At 45.4% G+C, this 17,555-nt stretch overlaps 1 protein-coding gene and 1 non-coding gene across 2 annotated transcripts in view; both read right to left on the reverse strand.

Moving 5' to 3' along the window:
- LOC135391294 (uncharacterized) overlaps window positions 1-8,871 on the reverse strand; it is a 42,650-nt gene extending 33,779 nt beyond the window's left edge. The window contains exons 1-6 of the mRNA XM_064621506.1: window positions 8,835-8,871; window positions 7,506-7,781; window positions 5,269-5,562; window positions 2,473-2,718; window positions 918-1,193; window positions 113-397 (exon numbers count right to left, since the gene is read on the reverse strand). Of these exons, the coding sequence (XP_064477576.1) occupies window positions 113-397; window positions 918-1,193; window positions 2,473-2,718; window positions 5,269-5,562; window positions 7,506-7,781; window positions 8,835-8,871 (1,414 nt within the window). The remainder of the gene's footprint in view (window positions 1-112; window positions 398-917; window positions 1,194-2,472; window positions 2,719-5,268; window positions 5,563-7,505; window positions 7,782-8,834) is intronic.
- An 8,612-nt stretch (window positions 8,872-17,483) lies between these two features.
- Trnaa-ugc (transfer RNA alanine (anticodon UGC)) lies at window positions 17,484-17,555 on the reverse strand. Its single transcript has one exon. It is a non-coding gene; the product is annotated as a tRNA-Ala (tRNA).

Below are 17,555 nucleotides of genomic sequence, written 5' to 3' on the forward strand. Positions count from 1 at the left end.
GTAGCAGAACAAGTCGGGAGACGAGTTCAATTTCTCCTTGTTTTTTTTTTTCTTCTTACAAACAAACAAACAAACAAGAAAATTTACTCGGCCGGCGCTGCAATGGCTTTACCTTCAAGGCACTGGTTCTCGAGGTAATTAATACGAGGGTTAGAGCTCTTGATGACCCCATCAGGCTGGGTACGACGGTCGTGTCTACTGAGACGACATTCAGCAGTGTCGTCGAAGTACACGGCCGAGCGGCAATTGAAGCTCTGTTCGTTGAGACAGAATTCTTCGCAGTCCCTTCTGCTTTGCACATGCGCGAAGGACTTGTCGTACAACGTGGGGACTAGCTCCATGCCCAGTACTCGCTCGTAAGCCCATGCTTTGCCTTGACACGCCGTGGCGAAGTTTCCTATTGTGAGGAGCAAGCACATAGTCTGTTATTTATACGACGCAAAAATCGTTTCAATCATTCATATACATGTACACATACGCATGCACAGTGACCATGAACTTACAATCGTTCACCCGCAATAGTATTTGTTCTGGTTTCCTGAAATCTCTCAGGCACCACGGAATCTTTTTGGCTTTTTCTCTTCTATTATTGCTTTAAAGTTTCCCAAGAGAGCTTCGTGGAAGCAAATACGGACTGAATATATGATGCCACGGCGTCATCTTTCATAATTTAATTGTTGGCGGCGGTTGGCGTGACCTAACTCCTCTTCTCGAAAGTCTTGCAAAACAGAAGTGGCTTACGTAACCCTGAATGCATCGCTATGTCGCAACCGCTCTCAAATGTGAACTTCTTTAGGGAAGTACTAAGTTGATGCTTTACAGCCATCAAGAGTCGGAGCGCTCCATGTCTTCTTCTGCGGCAAACTTACCGCATCACTATGTCGAATATATCGAACTATATGAGGTCGGCTACGCACCTCGGAGACATATCTTTTCGAAGTAGTTCTCGCCTGCTCTGGGTGTCAGTTCCTGAGTTCGTCCCTGGGAGTTCCGATCGAGTTTGTCACAGCGCATGTTCTGATAGTTGACGCTGAAGGCCGGACAATCTAGGCCAGCCATTTGGCAGAACTGGCGACATTCCAGTGTGTTCCCCAGGGCTCCGGGACTAGAGAGCGGAATGGCGGTTCGTGCAGCTGAACGCATCACGAACCCTGTCATCTTCTCGTACGTGAAAACTCCTAGCGTGCATTGCTCTGCAAAGAAACGGTTCTATTAGGAGCAGCACGATGTCCCGTGTGAGACAAATGAAAGCGCAAAGCGATATGGGGCAAAATTAAATGTGATGTGAACAACAGCAGTAGGAAACAAACACGGAGAAAACTTCACGAACGGGCAAACTAGTTAAACAAGTGTTTCCGGAAAGTTGGCGAGAATGTCGTAGGAGAGGACGCTCCTCCCAGATCTCCGAAGCATGTTGTGCTTGTTAGCAAAGCGGAGCCGCCTCCGACATTCTTGTTAACGACAGTGCACTAGCCACTCCAAGCAACTCAACCTGGTCATTTTCGACTGCCCGAAAAAGGGCCGGTAGGCTCTAAGCATTTGCGCGAATGGTAGTTTGGTGTAAAGCTTAGCGATGGATGTAGGTAGACATAGTGGTAATATTATGGGAAGGGGCCCTTAGGACCAGAGCCGTCGGATAGAGACTGTTCTTCTTCTGGCGAGAGCATGATAAGCTGATAAGTAAATTTTAAAAATATGTATAAATTAAATTCGGTACCGGACCAATTCTGCAACTCAAAAAACAAAAACATACAAAAAGAAATAGAAAGAATAGAAACGTGTCGTAAGACACGCACCCACCATAACGTAGTCGCGGGGCCACAATTATGTACAAAGCGATAACACGTGCGCAACATCAACGACAGCGCAATAGCAGCAACAAAGATGCGGTACAGCGGATGATCACAACATCACACACCGACAGTGCCCAGAACCTAATAAACGGATTCCAGAGAACACTGTCAACAAGAACATGTCGGGGGACGAGTTCAATTTCTCCTCTCTTTTTTTTCCTTACAAACAAACAAACAAACACTGTGCAATAAAATGCACAAGCGCAGTCAGAGCTGCATCCCTCTTGCTGGAGGGCCAGACACCAAACACCTTTACAATGTCAAAAGGTCTACCGTCCAGTCGGTCGAGAGCGACCTTCAATGATGAACATTGGGTGGCAAGAAGAAGAAGGCAAGGCGCCCAGTCTCTGTCCGAAATATTGGTGGCTCTCGTCCTGAGGGTGTTCCCTTAACATTTCCTCACCGGTTTGCTGAATTTTCTCCCTTTCCATCGCGGTGATAAGGACGTTGTTGTCGTCTGTTACCTGATACAATGTTATAAATCCCTTGAATACAGAATTTTCTTATTTTATTGGTTTTGTCTCGTTAAAAAAATACAGCTTACCTTAGCATTAAAATAACAATAGGTGGTATACGCTAAGTCGTTGCCCTTGCTCTCTTCGCGCCCCGGTTCACGTACCTGTGATACATTTTTTCTCGCCGTATGCTGCATTGGTTACGGCTGGAAGGCCGCTTGGTCCCAGACTGATGGTGTCATCGCCGCTGAGGTAGCACCGATTCTCCATGTAGGAGTAGGCACGACAGTTGAAGGTTGTTTCTCGGTCACACTGAGTCTGGCAGTCGTCAACGGCCGTTGCAAATTGTAGCAGGTCCATGGACACCACGCCGACGCCAACTCGCGTCTCGTACCGGCAAGATGTCGGCGCTGTATGTGCGGACATTGCTTTCTTATAATGTATCTCAAGGTTATGTGTACAAGCACAATGAAGTACACGCAGTGAAGCTTTCAACTGTTTATCGACACGAGCTTTCGTGCTGTGCCTGCACTTTTTTTTTCCTTTTTTTTTTTTCACCTGATGAAGTGCAGGTTCTGCACGAAAGCTCGTGTCAATAAACAGTTGAAAGCTTCACTGCGTGTACTTCATTGTGCTTGTGCATCTTGGACGCTGACTGCCTCTTGGGTTTACCTCTGGTTATGCGTATAGTAAGGGAGGCATGTGAGTGAATTCTCAATGAGCCCCTATGAACAACGTTGACATTCCCAGGGAAACACATGGAGCCGAGGCAAGCTCCATAAGGGCACGACCGTAGTTTATCCAGAATCACAAACATGGGGGGTTGGAACAAAATTTGTGTGTGCGTGGGGGGGGGGGGGGTCATCATTACAGCTATGTCGTAAAAAAATTGGGAGGTCACCAAAAAATTGGGGCGACTGGATAAATCATTGGACGACAAAAACACACAAAAACCTCTACAGGCCAATGAAATTGAAATGAGCCGTTGACTTTTTCGTGAATTGTTTTAATTTCATTTGAAATATCGCTGTCCATTCCCAGATCGACTGAAATGAAAATGACTGAGACTGAAAATGACTGAGATGAAAATGCTTGCGGAAATTTTATACATATCCAAAGGGGTAGACGCGCAAACTTCTATGTCATTTCTAGGGATGAGGAAAATCTAAAGAGGAAAAGGATCGGAATCCGTAGAGTTCATTTGCTGGGTAAATCATGTAGGTCCCTCTTAGAGGAACTCGTACACAGACGCTATCATTGCTTAACTCTAATGGGAAGCTTGCTTTGCTTTAATCGGAATAAGAACAAATTGCCATAAATACCAGGGAAGTTTCTCCCAAGCCCATAGAACGAATCCCCAGTTGTATGATATGTCATTTGGGCACACGTGACTTTGCAGACTTTCTCCTGCTTGCGAAGGGTATAATTCTGCGAAGGGTACTTGGTACCCAAGACTCACTGGTTTACAACGTGCAGCTCCCGTCAACCTTAATAATAACACTGGAAGAAATTCGGTCACATTTCCGAGCCTGATAAAGGCCAAGCTGGGATCACTGGGGGATTATTAAGTGAACAGAATCCTTGCGTTAAACTAACATAATAATTTTGTTCAATTAAGATTTGCTAGTGGCCCCAAGTGTTGCTGTAACCGCGCTCGGAAACGAGACCATGTTTTTTTTTTTTTTTTAAGTGTTATTATTAAGGTTGACGGGAGCTGTACATCACATTCTCGTTAAGCGGTGTCACAGTGTGATTTCGATATGAGGTGTAGACTACGAATTCGTGCAGAATCTGACGCTGCATCTGTCTGAGCTTGTAATTGTTCCGTATAATGGCATAGCACCGCGGTACAGCATACGAGCCAATTACGAAGCGACACTAAAGTTCGTGCTCTGGGGTATTATGACCTCCAAATTCTCTGCCGTAATCACGTAAAGCCCCCTTTAACCGTACAACCATCCCATTTGTCTCGCCTGACAGATATAATTCTGCCTCCTTTCAACATCCAACCACCCCAAGGTCCGCTAATCCATTCTCCGAAAGGAACAACATACGGTATAGCAGCGTTCCCACATAACGACGCAGCCTCGCTAGCGATCGTAGTGCCCTCACACCTTTTGCATGTTGGGGGGATTCTTTGTATTGTGGGGACGTGTTGCAGAATCCAACGCCCACCCTGCTGTAAGCGTAACGGAAACGGGAAGCGGCCTTATTCTGTTTTATTTTGTTAGATGGCCCCTGACAGCCTAGACTGTGGCCTCTAACATCGTTATGTCTCATTTGTATGCTGTTGTCTCGGTAAATGCTAATGTTGCGATGACAGCGAGAATCCTTGAACATATGGTATGGCATTGGGGTGACTTTTTTGTGGGACCCTCCAGAGCGGAAGAATTCACTTCGACACGGCATATATGCGCTAAATGTTGTTAGTGATGGGTTGCTGGCGAATGAGTACACTGTCCAACACTTTTCGAATGGGGTGTTTATCACGACATACGACACTCTACGCTTGAACAGCGTTCGGATTCTTGCGGCTGACGAATAGGCGTTTGCGGCATGTTGTGAAAAGTCACTAGTAGCGCTGAGTGACGATAGATCGCGCCATGGGTAAGTCACTGGAGCAAACTATGCGCGGCGCAGCGGGGCGCGGAGCATCGGCGCGTGGCGTATGTTGCGAACTCACTAGCGGCCTCATTCCCGGCGCGGCACGCGGCGCAGTGAAAGACAACGTGACTGTAGGTTTAGTAGTGACTATGGAGTTATGTGTGCTGCGCTTCAAAACAAAAAGTGGACATGGGACAACCAAGCAAAGGGCCACTAACTTAAGCAATTCATTAGGAACACCGTGTTCAGTATGTGATCGTTTGTGGTTCGCTAACGATGCTAAGAAGCTTAGAGCTAAGCTAAGAAGCTAAGGAGCTGGCACGTGTGCAAAAGAGCATAGACAGTATTCTACTCACCCGTGGCAGCACATTGGTTTTCTAGGTAGTCCCTGCTGTTTCCTGGGACCTGCCTGAAGGCCTGAGGCTGAGACCTCCTGTCTTCTCGACTCATTCGACAAATCTTGGTAATCTCGTCATAATCGGCAGATCGGCATGGGAAGCCTTCTTCCAGGAGACACATTTTAGCGCACTCTTCCTTGTCTTTCACGTTGTGCTCTTCTTTGTCTACAAAACCTTCCAGATGTCCTTCTTTGACTCTTTCGAATGCCCACAGCCGATCACCACACAGTGCATCAAATGTTGTCTTTTGCACTGGAATATGTAAGAAAGCGCCCGCTATGACACAATGCTTGACACGGGCTTGACAGTGCAGTGATACGGTCCTTTATGGTAGTTCTGAGGGCACAATTTTTCGAACCCAAGGAGACTAAAAGCCAGATATATAAATTAGATTGCAGGAAAATTAAGTCAAACCCAGAGTTTCTTTATAACGTGTTTACTAGCTATACTTTTGCTTGAGATTCTGCGCGTCCAAGTCGCGCAGCTGACTTTGTAGCCTTCCTGCTCAGCCGCACGATGTGACAAAACAGTTGAGTTTTTGTACAAAGTGCGCCTGAGCGCTGTTGAACCCTGTTCTACATTAACCGTGACTTTTATGCAGGATGTCATCGGGTTTCATTTCATTATGCAACACACGTCGAAGAAGGACGAACAGATCTCTTTCACTGCGAAACTTTCATTTCTCTGGTAGATGCCATTGCTCCCATGTTTAACTACCTAGAAACGGCACGACTCTAGATATCGGAAACAGTCTGTCACGACCACGACCTACTAGATTATAGCGACCATGTCTACGGACCCCTTCCCAGCGCCGCATTTGGAGGCTAGCGGTGGCACTACTCATCGGCCCGGTTAATGCTTCCTCAATTTCTACAGTACTCTGTACTTTAGCTTACCTTAGTATTTTTGTACAAGCGCCGGATGTCCAACGAGAGATGCTTCCTTTTAAAGTTGATTATCATCATCATTCTACACGTTTTCATAGGAACTGTTGCTGTCGTCTGCTACGGTAATCGTGCGTCCGCTTCTGGGCGTTCAAAATTCAAATTTCCATCGTCCAATCATGATGCAGGTCCCACGGGCCGATGAGTAGCGCCCCTAGCGGATCGTGGGGGCGGGCTCCTCATTGGATTTGCCGATTATGACATGGTCGCTATAATCTAGTAGGTCGTGGTCACGATACTAATTCTGTGACTCATCTAATCAGTCAACAATACAACGGACACGTACCAATGTATTCACACGAGCGACATCCTCACGGAATATTCTAGTGGAAGAAAAAGCGAAAACGCTGCTCACGGAGCCGAAGTTCCGTCTCGTGTTATGTTGAGCATTCACACGGTGCCGAAATATCGAGAGTGGCGTACTGCGCACTTAGCAGACGACAGTTTGCAGACGGCTCCGTCAACGTCTTTTCTTGTCGTCTGCTACGGAATATCTTGAGGCCGTGTCGCAGAATATTCCCCACGGTTAGCAGTGTACCTGAAGACAAGAATGCTGACCGCTCGCGATCACGTGAGAGCAGAAAGCTATGACGGTTTTGGCATCTTCAGCTGGAGTATTCTGGGGAATGTGGCTAGGATTGAGAGAGGATAGAGACTCACGACATAGAGAGCTCTAGGCGACAGGGAACAGCTGGTCGCACCGGCGCGACCTACATTTCCATTCTTCTCTCTCTCTCTATTTCTTTTTTTTTTTTTTTCGTCTATCTATCTCTGGGAGGAATTATACTATACGGTGCCACCAGTTGTCGTCTCACTGTTGGCGGACTACTTGTCGCGGTGTAGAGTGATGCGGCTAGCTATTGCAGCCAATAGGAACAAGCGTAGGGCGGGGCTTACACATGTCGTCCTTATGTTGAACACGACTATAGACAATATAGAGAAAGGTAAAACGCAAAGATGAACAGATAGTAAACATGGAAGTTGCTTTTCTTCTGTATAAACTGTTTTAGACGTATTATACTGATGGTGATGATGATAAGGATAGGAACAAGAAAACTGGCTGCCTCAGAAGACGTACCCGTATACTAGATCTGATAACGAGTCTGCATTGAATTAGTCTCGACTGAGATTCAGCTTGTGAATAGAGTCCCCAAAATGGTAGACCTCCAATTACCGATGTTATACCATCACTGTCACACTAACGCTGCAGTGCAAGCCGTAAAGACGCACAGATGCAAGATGCATGCGTACCTCCTCTGAAGCAGATTTTCTCGAAGAAGTTCGTGCTCGGTGAAGTGACAAGAAGTTCCCTCCGTCCAACAGAGTTGAGGTTGAATGAGGCACATCGATAGCCGACATAGTTGAGGGAGAAAGTGAGACACTGAGACTGTTGCTTGCACAAGTTGATGCAGTCTCTCGTGAGAGCTTGGTCGGGTTGCTGAAGTAACGTCTGGCCGCTGACGCTCGAACTGAAGGCAAACCCCGTCGTTTTCTCGAAGGTTTCGATTCCTCCGAAACAGTTTTGAGCTGAAATGATCGTGTTTATTAATACAGGATAATTAATTCAGGTAATTAGTGTAGAAGTTCGCTCGGTTACACGCTCGTAGTCAATCATGATCCCGAATGACTTGAGGCGTACACACCTTTTTGTGACACTTAGGCGGTTATGTTAAATCATTGTCACAAAAAGACGTACAAAAAGAAGGAACGATGTCATTCGTGATGATGGTTGTTGAAGAGCATGTGATACGGTGAAGTTCAATCTTTACACCCTCATCAACCGGAAACTATCGAACATATATCCTGAAAGAATGCAGCGCATACAGCACCATGCGAGAAACCTCTACCTTGCACACTCCAAGACTGGCACATTGGCGAACATCTTATACCCCGGATATTCTTAGGCAGAACGATCTACAAAAATTCGTACCCTCGTGTGTTTTCTCCAAGAAACGGGCTTTGCGCAAAGAACCCTTTTGCGTACCTTCCATTCACTGTGCACTTCGGCCCCATCGGTTAACTCTGCACATACCTCACCTTCAACCTTTCGCTTTTCTTGTTTCTTCTTTCTTTCTTTCTTTTTTTTTTTTTTTTTTTTTTTTTTTTGCTGTAGTCGGGTTGTTGGAAAATTTTGAAAATGTTGACATGACTTCTGAGCACTCAATACATTATTGACGGAAGGTACGACATTTGCCGTGTGCCAGCCATGCAACAGGGATAAAGTCATCCCAGTTTGTAGCTGGCACCCTTCGCTTGAAAGAAACCAATTCAGGTCGTAATGAAGTCTATGCCTTGACGTAATGAAGCCGTGGTATATAGAGACGTAAACCCACTAGAAAGTGGATTGTGGACAGCACTGATAACTTCACCCTCCAACAGATCATATCCTGGCGTCAAACGAGTCGACGCAGAGCAGGGAGATGATCAAACCCAATGGTGAGCATCACTGCCGAGTGATCAAATTTATATACTTGTGCTTGGATACCATATACTGGATGCCATGACAAGATGAAATCTTATCACGCAGACCGTCAGGAACGAACGGTCTAACCTCGAGCCGGATTTCCATGTGGCACTAACCAGCGCAGGCCTTGGGCTGTGCGCAGAGCGTCAGCATGTTGAAACTGGCGCACTATAGTTAGTTGCACCAGTCTACGCGCATTCCAGACCGTGCGTCCTAGAGCATGACCTGGGAGTCTTCAGCAGAGTTGAAATCATCCGCAAGGATAACGCCGCCAACTGACAATAATAACATAACTGATGAAGGGGAAAATGCGTTTGTGTGATTCACATTGTCTGGAGCATACAGATTCCTGTGCTTGTTATTGCCTACGCAGAAATCAAGACAAAACAGTCGACAGACAGCGTCATATCTGGAGAAAGCTCGTTTAGGAAAGTGCGATTGAATACTCGTGTACCCTTATCGATGCAGGTGTAACGTTGTCGGACAATACGATGATGCGATGGAGAACGAAGGGCTGGGTTGTGAAGAAGAAAACTGAAGAAGCAGTAAAGTGCTTGTTGAATGCCAGAGATCGGGCTCTGCTGTCTACATGTATGCAGACCCCCATGTCACGTCGAGACTGGGAGGTACCCGGGTTCGAATCCCGGTGCCGGCTGTGCTGTCTGTGGTTTTTCCTGGGTTTTCCTCAGACGCTTTCAGACGTATGTCGGCACAGTTCCCTTAGAGGTCGGCCCAGGACGCACATTCTCCTTGGCGTCAGTCGTGACGTTGCCCACCTCCGTGAGGCCGACAACGCCGAGCCCTTTCACCTATACACCTCCACCACACGCGGCCTCAACTATAGGCTCCCTATACCAGGGGGTGACCCACGAGTTCTGCGAAAGCATGAAACGCAATGCAGACGAGAAGCAAGACCGACACGCACCATGGGGGCAACATGAAGTAGGCCACGTGGATAACTTTTCTATCAGCACTTCTACAGTTCGTCCTGCACTCAAACGCGTTGTCACTCGTACAGCGTACAGCGCCAAGGGGGCGGGGGGGGGGGCAAACGTCCCCCTGCCTGGGATATGAAGGCGCATTGTTGTTGTCGAATGGACGGTGGACGGGACGAAAGAGACGAGAAGAGGCGAGAAAAAGACGAGTTCTCGCTGCTTCGATCCCTTCCATGCCCTCAGACAAGAAGACTCCCGCGCACCATTCAACATCATACAACCGAAGTGCATATACTGTAGCTTCTGACTCCACAGTCCCTACCGGATCTCATACTCGCATACATGCGGACGTTAAGACTGTAACATATAGCGAACACACAAAGCTGAGCTAAGGTAGTGACGTGACCAAGTTGGTATACGTCTTGAACAGGGGCAAGACAGCACGAAAAAAAAAAACTTTTTTTGCGCTGTTTTTCCCTTGTCAATACGAAGCTCACCACATCCCCTTGCTTAATCACGTTGCGCAACTCGCTAACATTCAAAGTGTCTATATCAACGTGCATTATTAGCGGTACGAGAAAAATTACGACAGAAGCACTAACTGTCCTCATTGAAAGCACATCTGTCACAAGCAGCCCAGTTAACTTTTGGTCTGCGATCCGAAACAACTCCGACAGCTGATTCTTTCTTCCTCTTTCTTTTTCTGTCGTGTAGACCAGAGATTGTGCCTGATTTCTGCGAAGAAGTGTCTGACATGGTGGGCAGATAACTGAGAGTACCAATCAGTGGATAGAATCTCTTCGCCGTGAGAAAGAGATCTCGTTGCTGTAACATTCTGCCCCAGAGCAACAGTCAAGCAGACACTACTAGCAGAATCAGGAACTCCCGAGGAGGTAGGACAAGTTGGAAGCCGCACGACGACCTACTGTTATCGTGTGATAACTAAGCACCAACCAGAAGGTGCGCTGGAACAAGACTGTGACGTCACCAATACGGACTCTAAAACCGATTGCGATTGGCCAGTTTGTTTAGTCCTGAGGAAGGCGGAGCTTCCGCCAAAATGTTGTCCCTATTTTGGGCCTAGAATTGTACAATGGTACTCTTTCTTGAAATAAATCAACATATGGTACACTGTAAACTTTAACAAAAGTCTTGCTGATTTTTTATTTCTACAGGTCGTTTTTTCTAGTCGTCTTGTGTGCGTGTGCTTTACAGATTTCTTATTAAAAAAGCTATGAGAGCACATAGGTGTCACTATTGCAGTTGAGTTATATACGGCCAGGCGGACATCCTTTCGAAGAAACGGTTCGTATCTACAAAATTACCTAAAATTCATTAAATAACTCTTTAGTTAAGGGAGTTCGTGCAAAAGTGAGATAGAAGAATGGGAGACAATACTCGTTGAAGTCCAAAAATCCTCAAACGCGCACGTGCGAATTTTGATAGGCGAATGAGCCGAAACCGAAACCGTGGCAACAGAGGCTTTGGAGCAATTTCAGATTATTGGAGTAGGTGCTGATCTGCTGGCCGGATCCACCGCTTTCCGGCCCAGATAAGCCTCCGTCAGTGAAAGCCTTCCAACGAGGATCGCTCCCGTACTGCTTTATTTCTCGCTTTTTCCGAAAATTTCCTAATTAACGAGGTCATTAACGAATTTCAGATAATTAGTCACCTTGTAGTTATACATACTCTCCTGGAGAGGATGTCCGCATGGCCGTGTAACTCAACTGGAAAGACGACATCTATGCTGCTCTTATCGCGTTTTTATATTTATTTTATTTATTTATTTAAAAGTGCCCATTAACGAAAAATCCTACTAGATAGTGCACTGAAAACATTCAAATACAGCTTACAGTAATGTAAGGAAAGAAAATCAACAATCATAAGCCAAGTGCCTAATGCACCAAGCTAGACGCTCTTGCTCGGCAAGCCCACGACACTGAGCAACCAACTGTCTTTCCCCTTGCGCACTCTATGTGGCAGCTGAAAATCTGCCGCTTCACTGTCAACTGTACACAGCCCGTTCAGCAAGAAGCTATACGAACCAATGCCTTCCTTTAATCCATTGACCCTTTAATGACATATGCTGTGCCTGGCCGCATCCCGCGCATCGAGGAATCGTTGCTTCATCGGCTGCGGCTGAATGTGGCACGAACTCCTCTCCTCCTATTTAAGATGAATCAGAACCCATCACCTCTTTGCCCAACGTGCAACGTAGAAGCCGATGTGCCACACGTCCTCATTGCTTCCCAACGGTACGAAGATCACTGATCGAGTCTCCGGCGCCGCCTTGCTCATCCTGGCTACCGAGAGCTTTCCCTCGCGGTGCTACTTGGCCTTACCCACCATGCTAAAGTCACGTCTGCGCTGACACGATTCCTTCGGGAATCTAAACTCCTGGGCATTCTCTGATACGTCCTATGCACAACGATTAGTAAAAGAGCTGTTTCTTCTGTATTTTTTCATAATTTTCTGTATCTCAGCTGCTTGTATCTTCCTTTGTTCGCTTGAAAGCTTAGGGAATAGCAAGCCCACATAGTGGCTAACCGTTCCCTTCTCTTTTTTTTACTTTCCATTAAACATATTCCTCCCTCTAGACAATTCACGTTTAAACACAACATAGGGCGAAAAGATATCAATGCTACTATCACGGGAGGATGCATTATAGTTACGTTGAACACGATGCAAAGGGCCAGAATTAAAATGCACAGAAGAGTCAAAAGTCTGACAAGAACGCGTGTGTTTACTTGGCGCAAAAAAACAATAACGATTTCATAACAAATCAATAACGTTATGCAAAATAACGCTATTATTGAACCACGTTAACGTTATGAAATTATAAAAGTTATATATATATATATATATATATATATATATAATGCAGGAAAACAAGCCAGTGAACGCGACCCCTGGTTTACCAATCCCGAACGATGCGCAGCTACCCAGCGCTGACGAGCCGCAAACACGGCGAAACACGTGTCCTCTGGTGCTGTCGCATCGTTCCATGAGTATATTATATATATTTATTTATTTATTTATTTATTTATGTATATATATATATATTGTGTCGTCGCTGTCTGAGTTACCATTTCGTGACGTACGTATATGTTCTGGTTTGTTATGGAGCACCCTTTCCGTAACCTCAGTAAATAATATCAGCGATGGATGAAGCCTGTGGAGAAAGCCCGGAAATTAATAGCCTAGGCCACAGCACTGCGTGAGGCAACTCCATTAGAGATTCCGCAACCGTATATACAGACGGCTTCTCATCTCAACGAAGCCATTGGAGGGTGATCGAATATGGTTACGTGTGCTCGGGATCCGTTGTATAAGGAATGCATTATTTTGTGTTCCGGATATGCAAAGTCGCGTTTCTGTATGCATGGAGTTTGTTCCGGCGCTGGGAGCGAATGTGAATTCGTGATCTTTTCGAACGCAAGCAGACGTGTGACTTCTTTGTTCTTTCGTGCAGTAAGGGACGTTGACTTACCATTCGTAAAACTTGTTAAAGATGCTAATATGAAGACTCCCATCCATGTCCTGCCCATGGCACCTGAAATTGATAGAAGGCACAAAAAATGTTTATCGAGTACAAACCAAAAAGTTTGAGTAGGTCTCTCGGGAGCTCATTTCAAGATCTGGTGATATGGTACAGTTTGTCTTCGTAACAGATAGCGCAGTGCGGATGACTGTCATGGTGATGATTGATTAAATCAGCAACTTATTATAAGTAAGTTATTATAAGCAAGTAGTATAAGTAAGTTATTATAAGTAGATATCCGACTTCTCGGGGTTTTCATCTGAGAAAAATCGGCGGTGTTTACCAGACTTCTCAAACTTTCCAGAAATTGAAAACTTCAAATTTCTGCCAAACAAAAACTCTCAAAAAGTTTTCTAATAAAATTATAAACATCTCGAAAAAATGTGCATGACCGAAAGGGCGGGGAAAACTTTCACTCGTTTCTCAAATTGACAACTTGACAAGTCACGGTGATTCATAGGACGTAAACTATAATATGGAGTGAAAAATAATAATAATCATGAATAAAAACCATGTTAGTTTAAACCAAAATAAGTATAATCAAGCACGCTGGACGCAGCCGGAACCAATGATTGTGAGTGAGATTCTACTCACAAATTTGAGAAAGTCGTGAAGCTGTGCAACCTAGGCACGAGGGCAAATTACAAAGAGCGCGCTCTTGTGCGGTTAACCTTTTTCATTTCAAATTTTTTAGTAACTTGTTGAATTTTCCGGTAGTTTCGCAAAAGCACCATGTCGCAAACTTAGTTGCATACCGAAGGTGAAGCTGATTAAGTTGATTATCCAAAAATTACTCGTCACTTGGCAGCCCCAAGTGCCACTAGGTAGCTTCGCTGCGTGTCTGACACAAAATCGTAACTTGAAGCATGTAGTCCCAAACGTTGGCCACACCATGCACTGGACAGCTGCTTCGGTCTTCGTGGGCTTCTTCAGCAGTGCGCAGGTGGGCAACGTTTGAGTGGGTGGCGTCAGAAGGTCACGTGGAACATGATATCCTTCCCGTTAGGGTGAGAGACTCGTCGCTGAAAGCCCAGTGCAAAAGCCAGTGAAGACCACTTCCCGCATGATCGTTTCTTCGCATAGCTTTCGTAACTCTGGTATGAGCCACACACTCTGTGAAAATGGTGTAGGTATCCTTCCGTAGCTTTATACATGACATTCTCTGGTAGACATAAACAAGCCTCCGCCACAACTTCCTGTGCCACGAACACTTCCGGTGCTTCCGCGACTCAGGACGCTCGGAACCAGCCGCCATGCAGAATTATATGTATCTTTCGCTTTCCTGATTTGTTGAAAACAAGAGGCGTACGCCTTTTTTTTTTGGCAATTCGAATTGCCACAAAAAGGCGTATACGGCCCTCTCTCTCCTCGAATCAGAAGCGATAACTGTACCAATCGGCACAGTGGTTGGCGTAAAGCGTGTTTGCTGTGACACCGGATGTCGTTTTGGCATTAAACCGGAAGCGCTGAAAACGGCATGTATAGGACCACGTGACACCATGTGACCGTGCCACCACCACCAGACCATCTGTGACGCGCATTCTTTGTGAAAATTCCGACCATTGCGACATGATATCACTCGCTTCCCACTTGGTCCCTGGCCACATCCAACCCACCAACGCGCTTTCCTGAAAACTCTCTTGACCTTTCTGGATACCATAGGACTTCGATCCTTACTGTGAAGGGGCTCATTATTTCATTCCCCACATCACCACCAGCAATGGGGTAGAGTATCGCCCCCTGGCGATGAAACTCCCCATTCATCATCTCACAATAAAGTTGTTGTTTTTCCCATTTGACAAAAGTACATTTGATCCGGTCAGCAGCGATATGTGCTGCCACGCGATTAAAACTCATTCATTCAAAGACTGCATTTTTCTTTTCTCGACAAAAACAAGATCAGGGGCCAAAAAAAAAAACAGGATCAATTTTTCATCTGTATGTGTCTTCCGAGACAGACTGACCTTCAGCTCTGTTACCGCGCAGAGTGAAAATGAACACCCGTTTAAAAAGTAGAAGACGAAATTTCGCAGATTTCGCTCCAGCAAAGGACGTCGACTTGTTTTTGATTAACTCAGGGAAACATTCGAGGCTATAGAAAGGGAAACTCTTATCCAGCGGCTAGGAGGTTCGCTGCCACGGCCACAACGTTCGGCAGAGCCTTTTTGTGCAGCAATAATGACACACTTTGCAGACGACACAATATTGCGCTTTTGACGAGAACAGAAATAAAAAATAAAAGAACACCCCACCGCTCGATTACTTACTTAATGAAACGATCAACGAATATTTCAGTTTGTGCTGGTCAAATACCAATTTTTTTCGCTTCAAGCTACTAATCAAGAACGCGAGGTGACCTTTCCATGTGCGTTACGCCCTCCACAGCCATCGGATTGCATGGACGAGTCGTTTCTAATAAGCACATGAATGGCTCCTATAGATTAGGTTAGGTTAGGTTGGGTTGGGATAGGACTCGCCTCCCCCCCCCCTTGCCGTGAGCGACTTCCAACGCCCCTGAACAGGACACTTAAAGGGCAAGCTGGAACGAAATGTTGCAAGCTTAGTAGCAGCTTCTGTTGGTGTCCCTCACATTCACTCATTACCGAGCTGAAAGCCAGTGACGTCACTTAGTCAGGTGTGCTCGTCGAGGTAAAATGTACAAATGGAAAAATAGTGTTAGTCAAAATAAGAGAACGTAGAGAGTTTAGTCAAGATCCACAGGGCAAAGGCAACACGAAAACAAAACACAGAATCTTCAGTGTTTCAGTTTTGTTTTTGTTTGAGTTTCAGCGATTTATTTTTGTGTTGCCTTTAGTCAAAATAAAGTTCAAACGGTTGGGAGCATCTAGAACCCTAATTGAAAATCAAGGGAAAATATTGCCTAAATAAAATCGGTGAAACCCAGAGGGACCCATGAGCCCGTTTGTTTTTGTCTATGTCGTATCCGAGGACTCCAACATGGAAGACACCGAATTCGCGAACACAAGATACGTCAGACGGTACGTTTAAACCACGCGCCACCGAAACATGGTACGCCAACGTTAACGCTGGGCAAAACTTCGTATATAAATAAAATACGACACTATATATATATAATATAAATACGACACCCAATGCTCAAAAGCACAAAGTAGCGGAAATATTTTCAAATGCAACCAATTAGAGTAGTTTATCCCCTACTACTAACAGACCACTATGATTTATCGTTATTATTATGTCTTATTAGCTCGTAGTAGTGGTTACACTTCGAAATGTCTGTTTTGCTCTCTTAAACGAAAGAAATGGCCCAGTCGCAAAACAGACATTGAATGCGATCTGCTTACGATATTCTTTGCAGCGAAGATTCGCATGAAGAAAATGAGCAATTACAATGAGACAATGAGAAAACGAATCTACATGACGAAACAATATTATGTTCCAATCGTTTTTACTTTTCAGCACACAAACCCTCCCAGGAACCTCATGTCATCTACAGTATAACAGTAGTCAAAGGAACAGCAATGCAAGCGATTGCACACTTTGGAGTCCCTGGAAGACATCATTGACAGCACGCAAGGAATCAAAAATGGTACCAAAGTGTGCAATCCCTCGCAGTTCCTTTGACTGCTGTTATTGAGCAACGGTAAAAGACATAAGGTTCCTGGGAGAGTCCGTATTCTGAAAAGTAAAAATGTTTGGAACGTAACATCTTCGTCATGCGCAACAGCCCCGGATGTGGATACACCTATTTCAACAAGCGCGGATGCGATCGCAAATATGTGCCGCTACCGTCAACGGATGTGGATGCTATCAACCCTAGAGTCACTAAATATAGTGACTCTAATCAACCCTATCCACGCTCAGCTCTATAGTCCTCCCTGCAATCACGCCAATTAGATTTTTTTTTTTTTTTTGTCTCACACTGTCGTCTTGGATTACCACGTTGTAAGACATCCAGAAAATATATTATTGAGCAGGAACAGCCGTCGTCGCTCATCAATCTGTTGAAGAACTGCGAAACATTTTATTGCAGATCAAAATTGTTGCCGTTATATTTTTTTACGACTTACGCATTTATACTCCAAAAAATTTTCACCGTGGAGCAAGTAACTCTATGTTACTGCCGCATAAACAAGTTCGACATGAAAAACATTTGCATTCCAGTTATCATCTGCAATCATTAAAGCTTTTTGTTGTGGGATTTGGCGCGGGCTCTAGCGCGGGCACCTTTCCCTTGTCGAAAAGTGGACGCACACATTCGCCCGCCACAGGAAACGGAAAAGAGAGGGGAAAAAAAGAAAAAATAGGAGTGGAGGTGCCGGGGATCGAACCCGGGGCCTTTCACATGCAAAGCGAACGCTCTACCACTGAGCTACACCCCC

The sequence above is a fragment of the Ornithodoros turicata genome, chromosome 4 (assembly GCF_037126465.1).
Source record: "Ornithodoros turicata isolate Travis chromosome 4, ASM3712646v1, whole genome shotgun sequence".
NCBI classification, from domain to species: Eukaryota; Metazoa; Arthropoda; class Arachnida; order Ixodida; family Argasidae; genus Ornithodoros; species Ornithodoros turicata.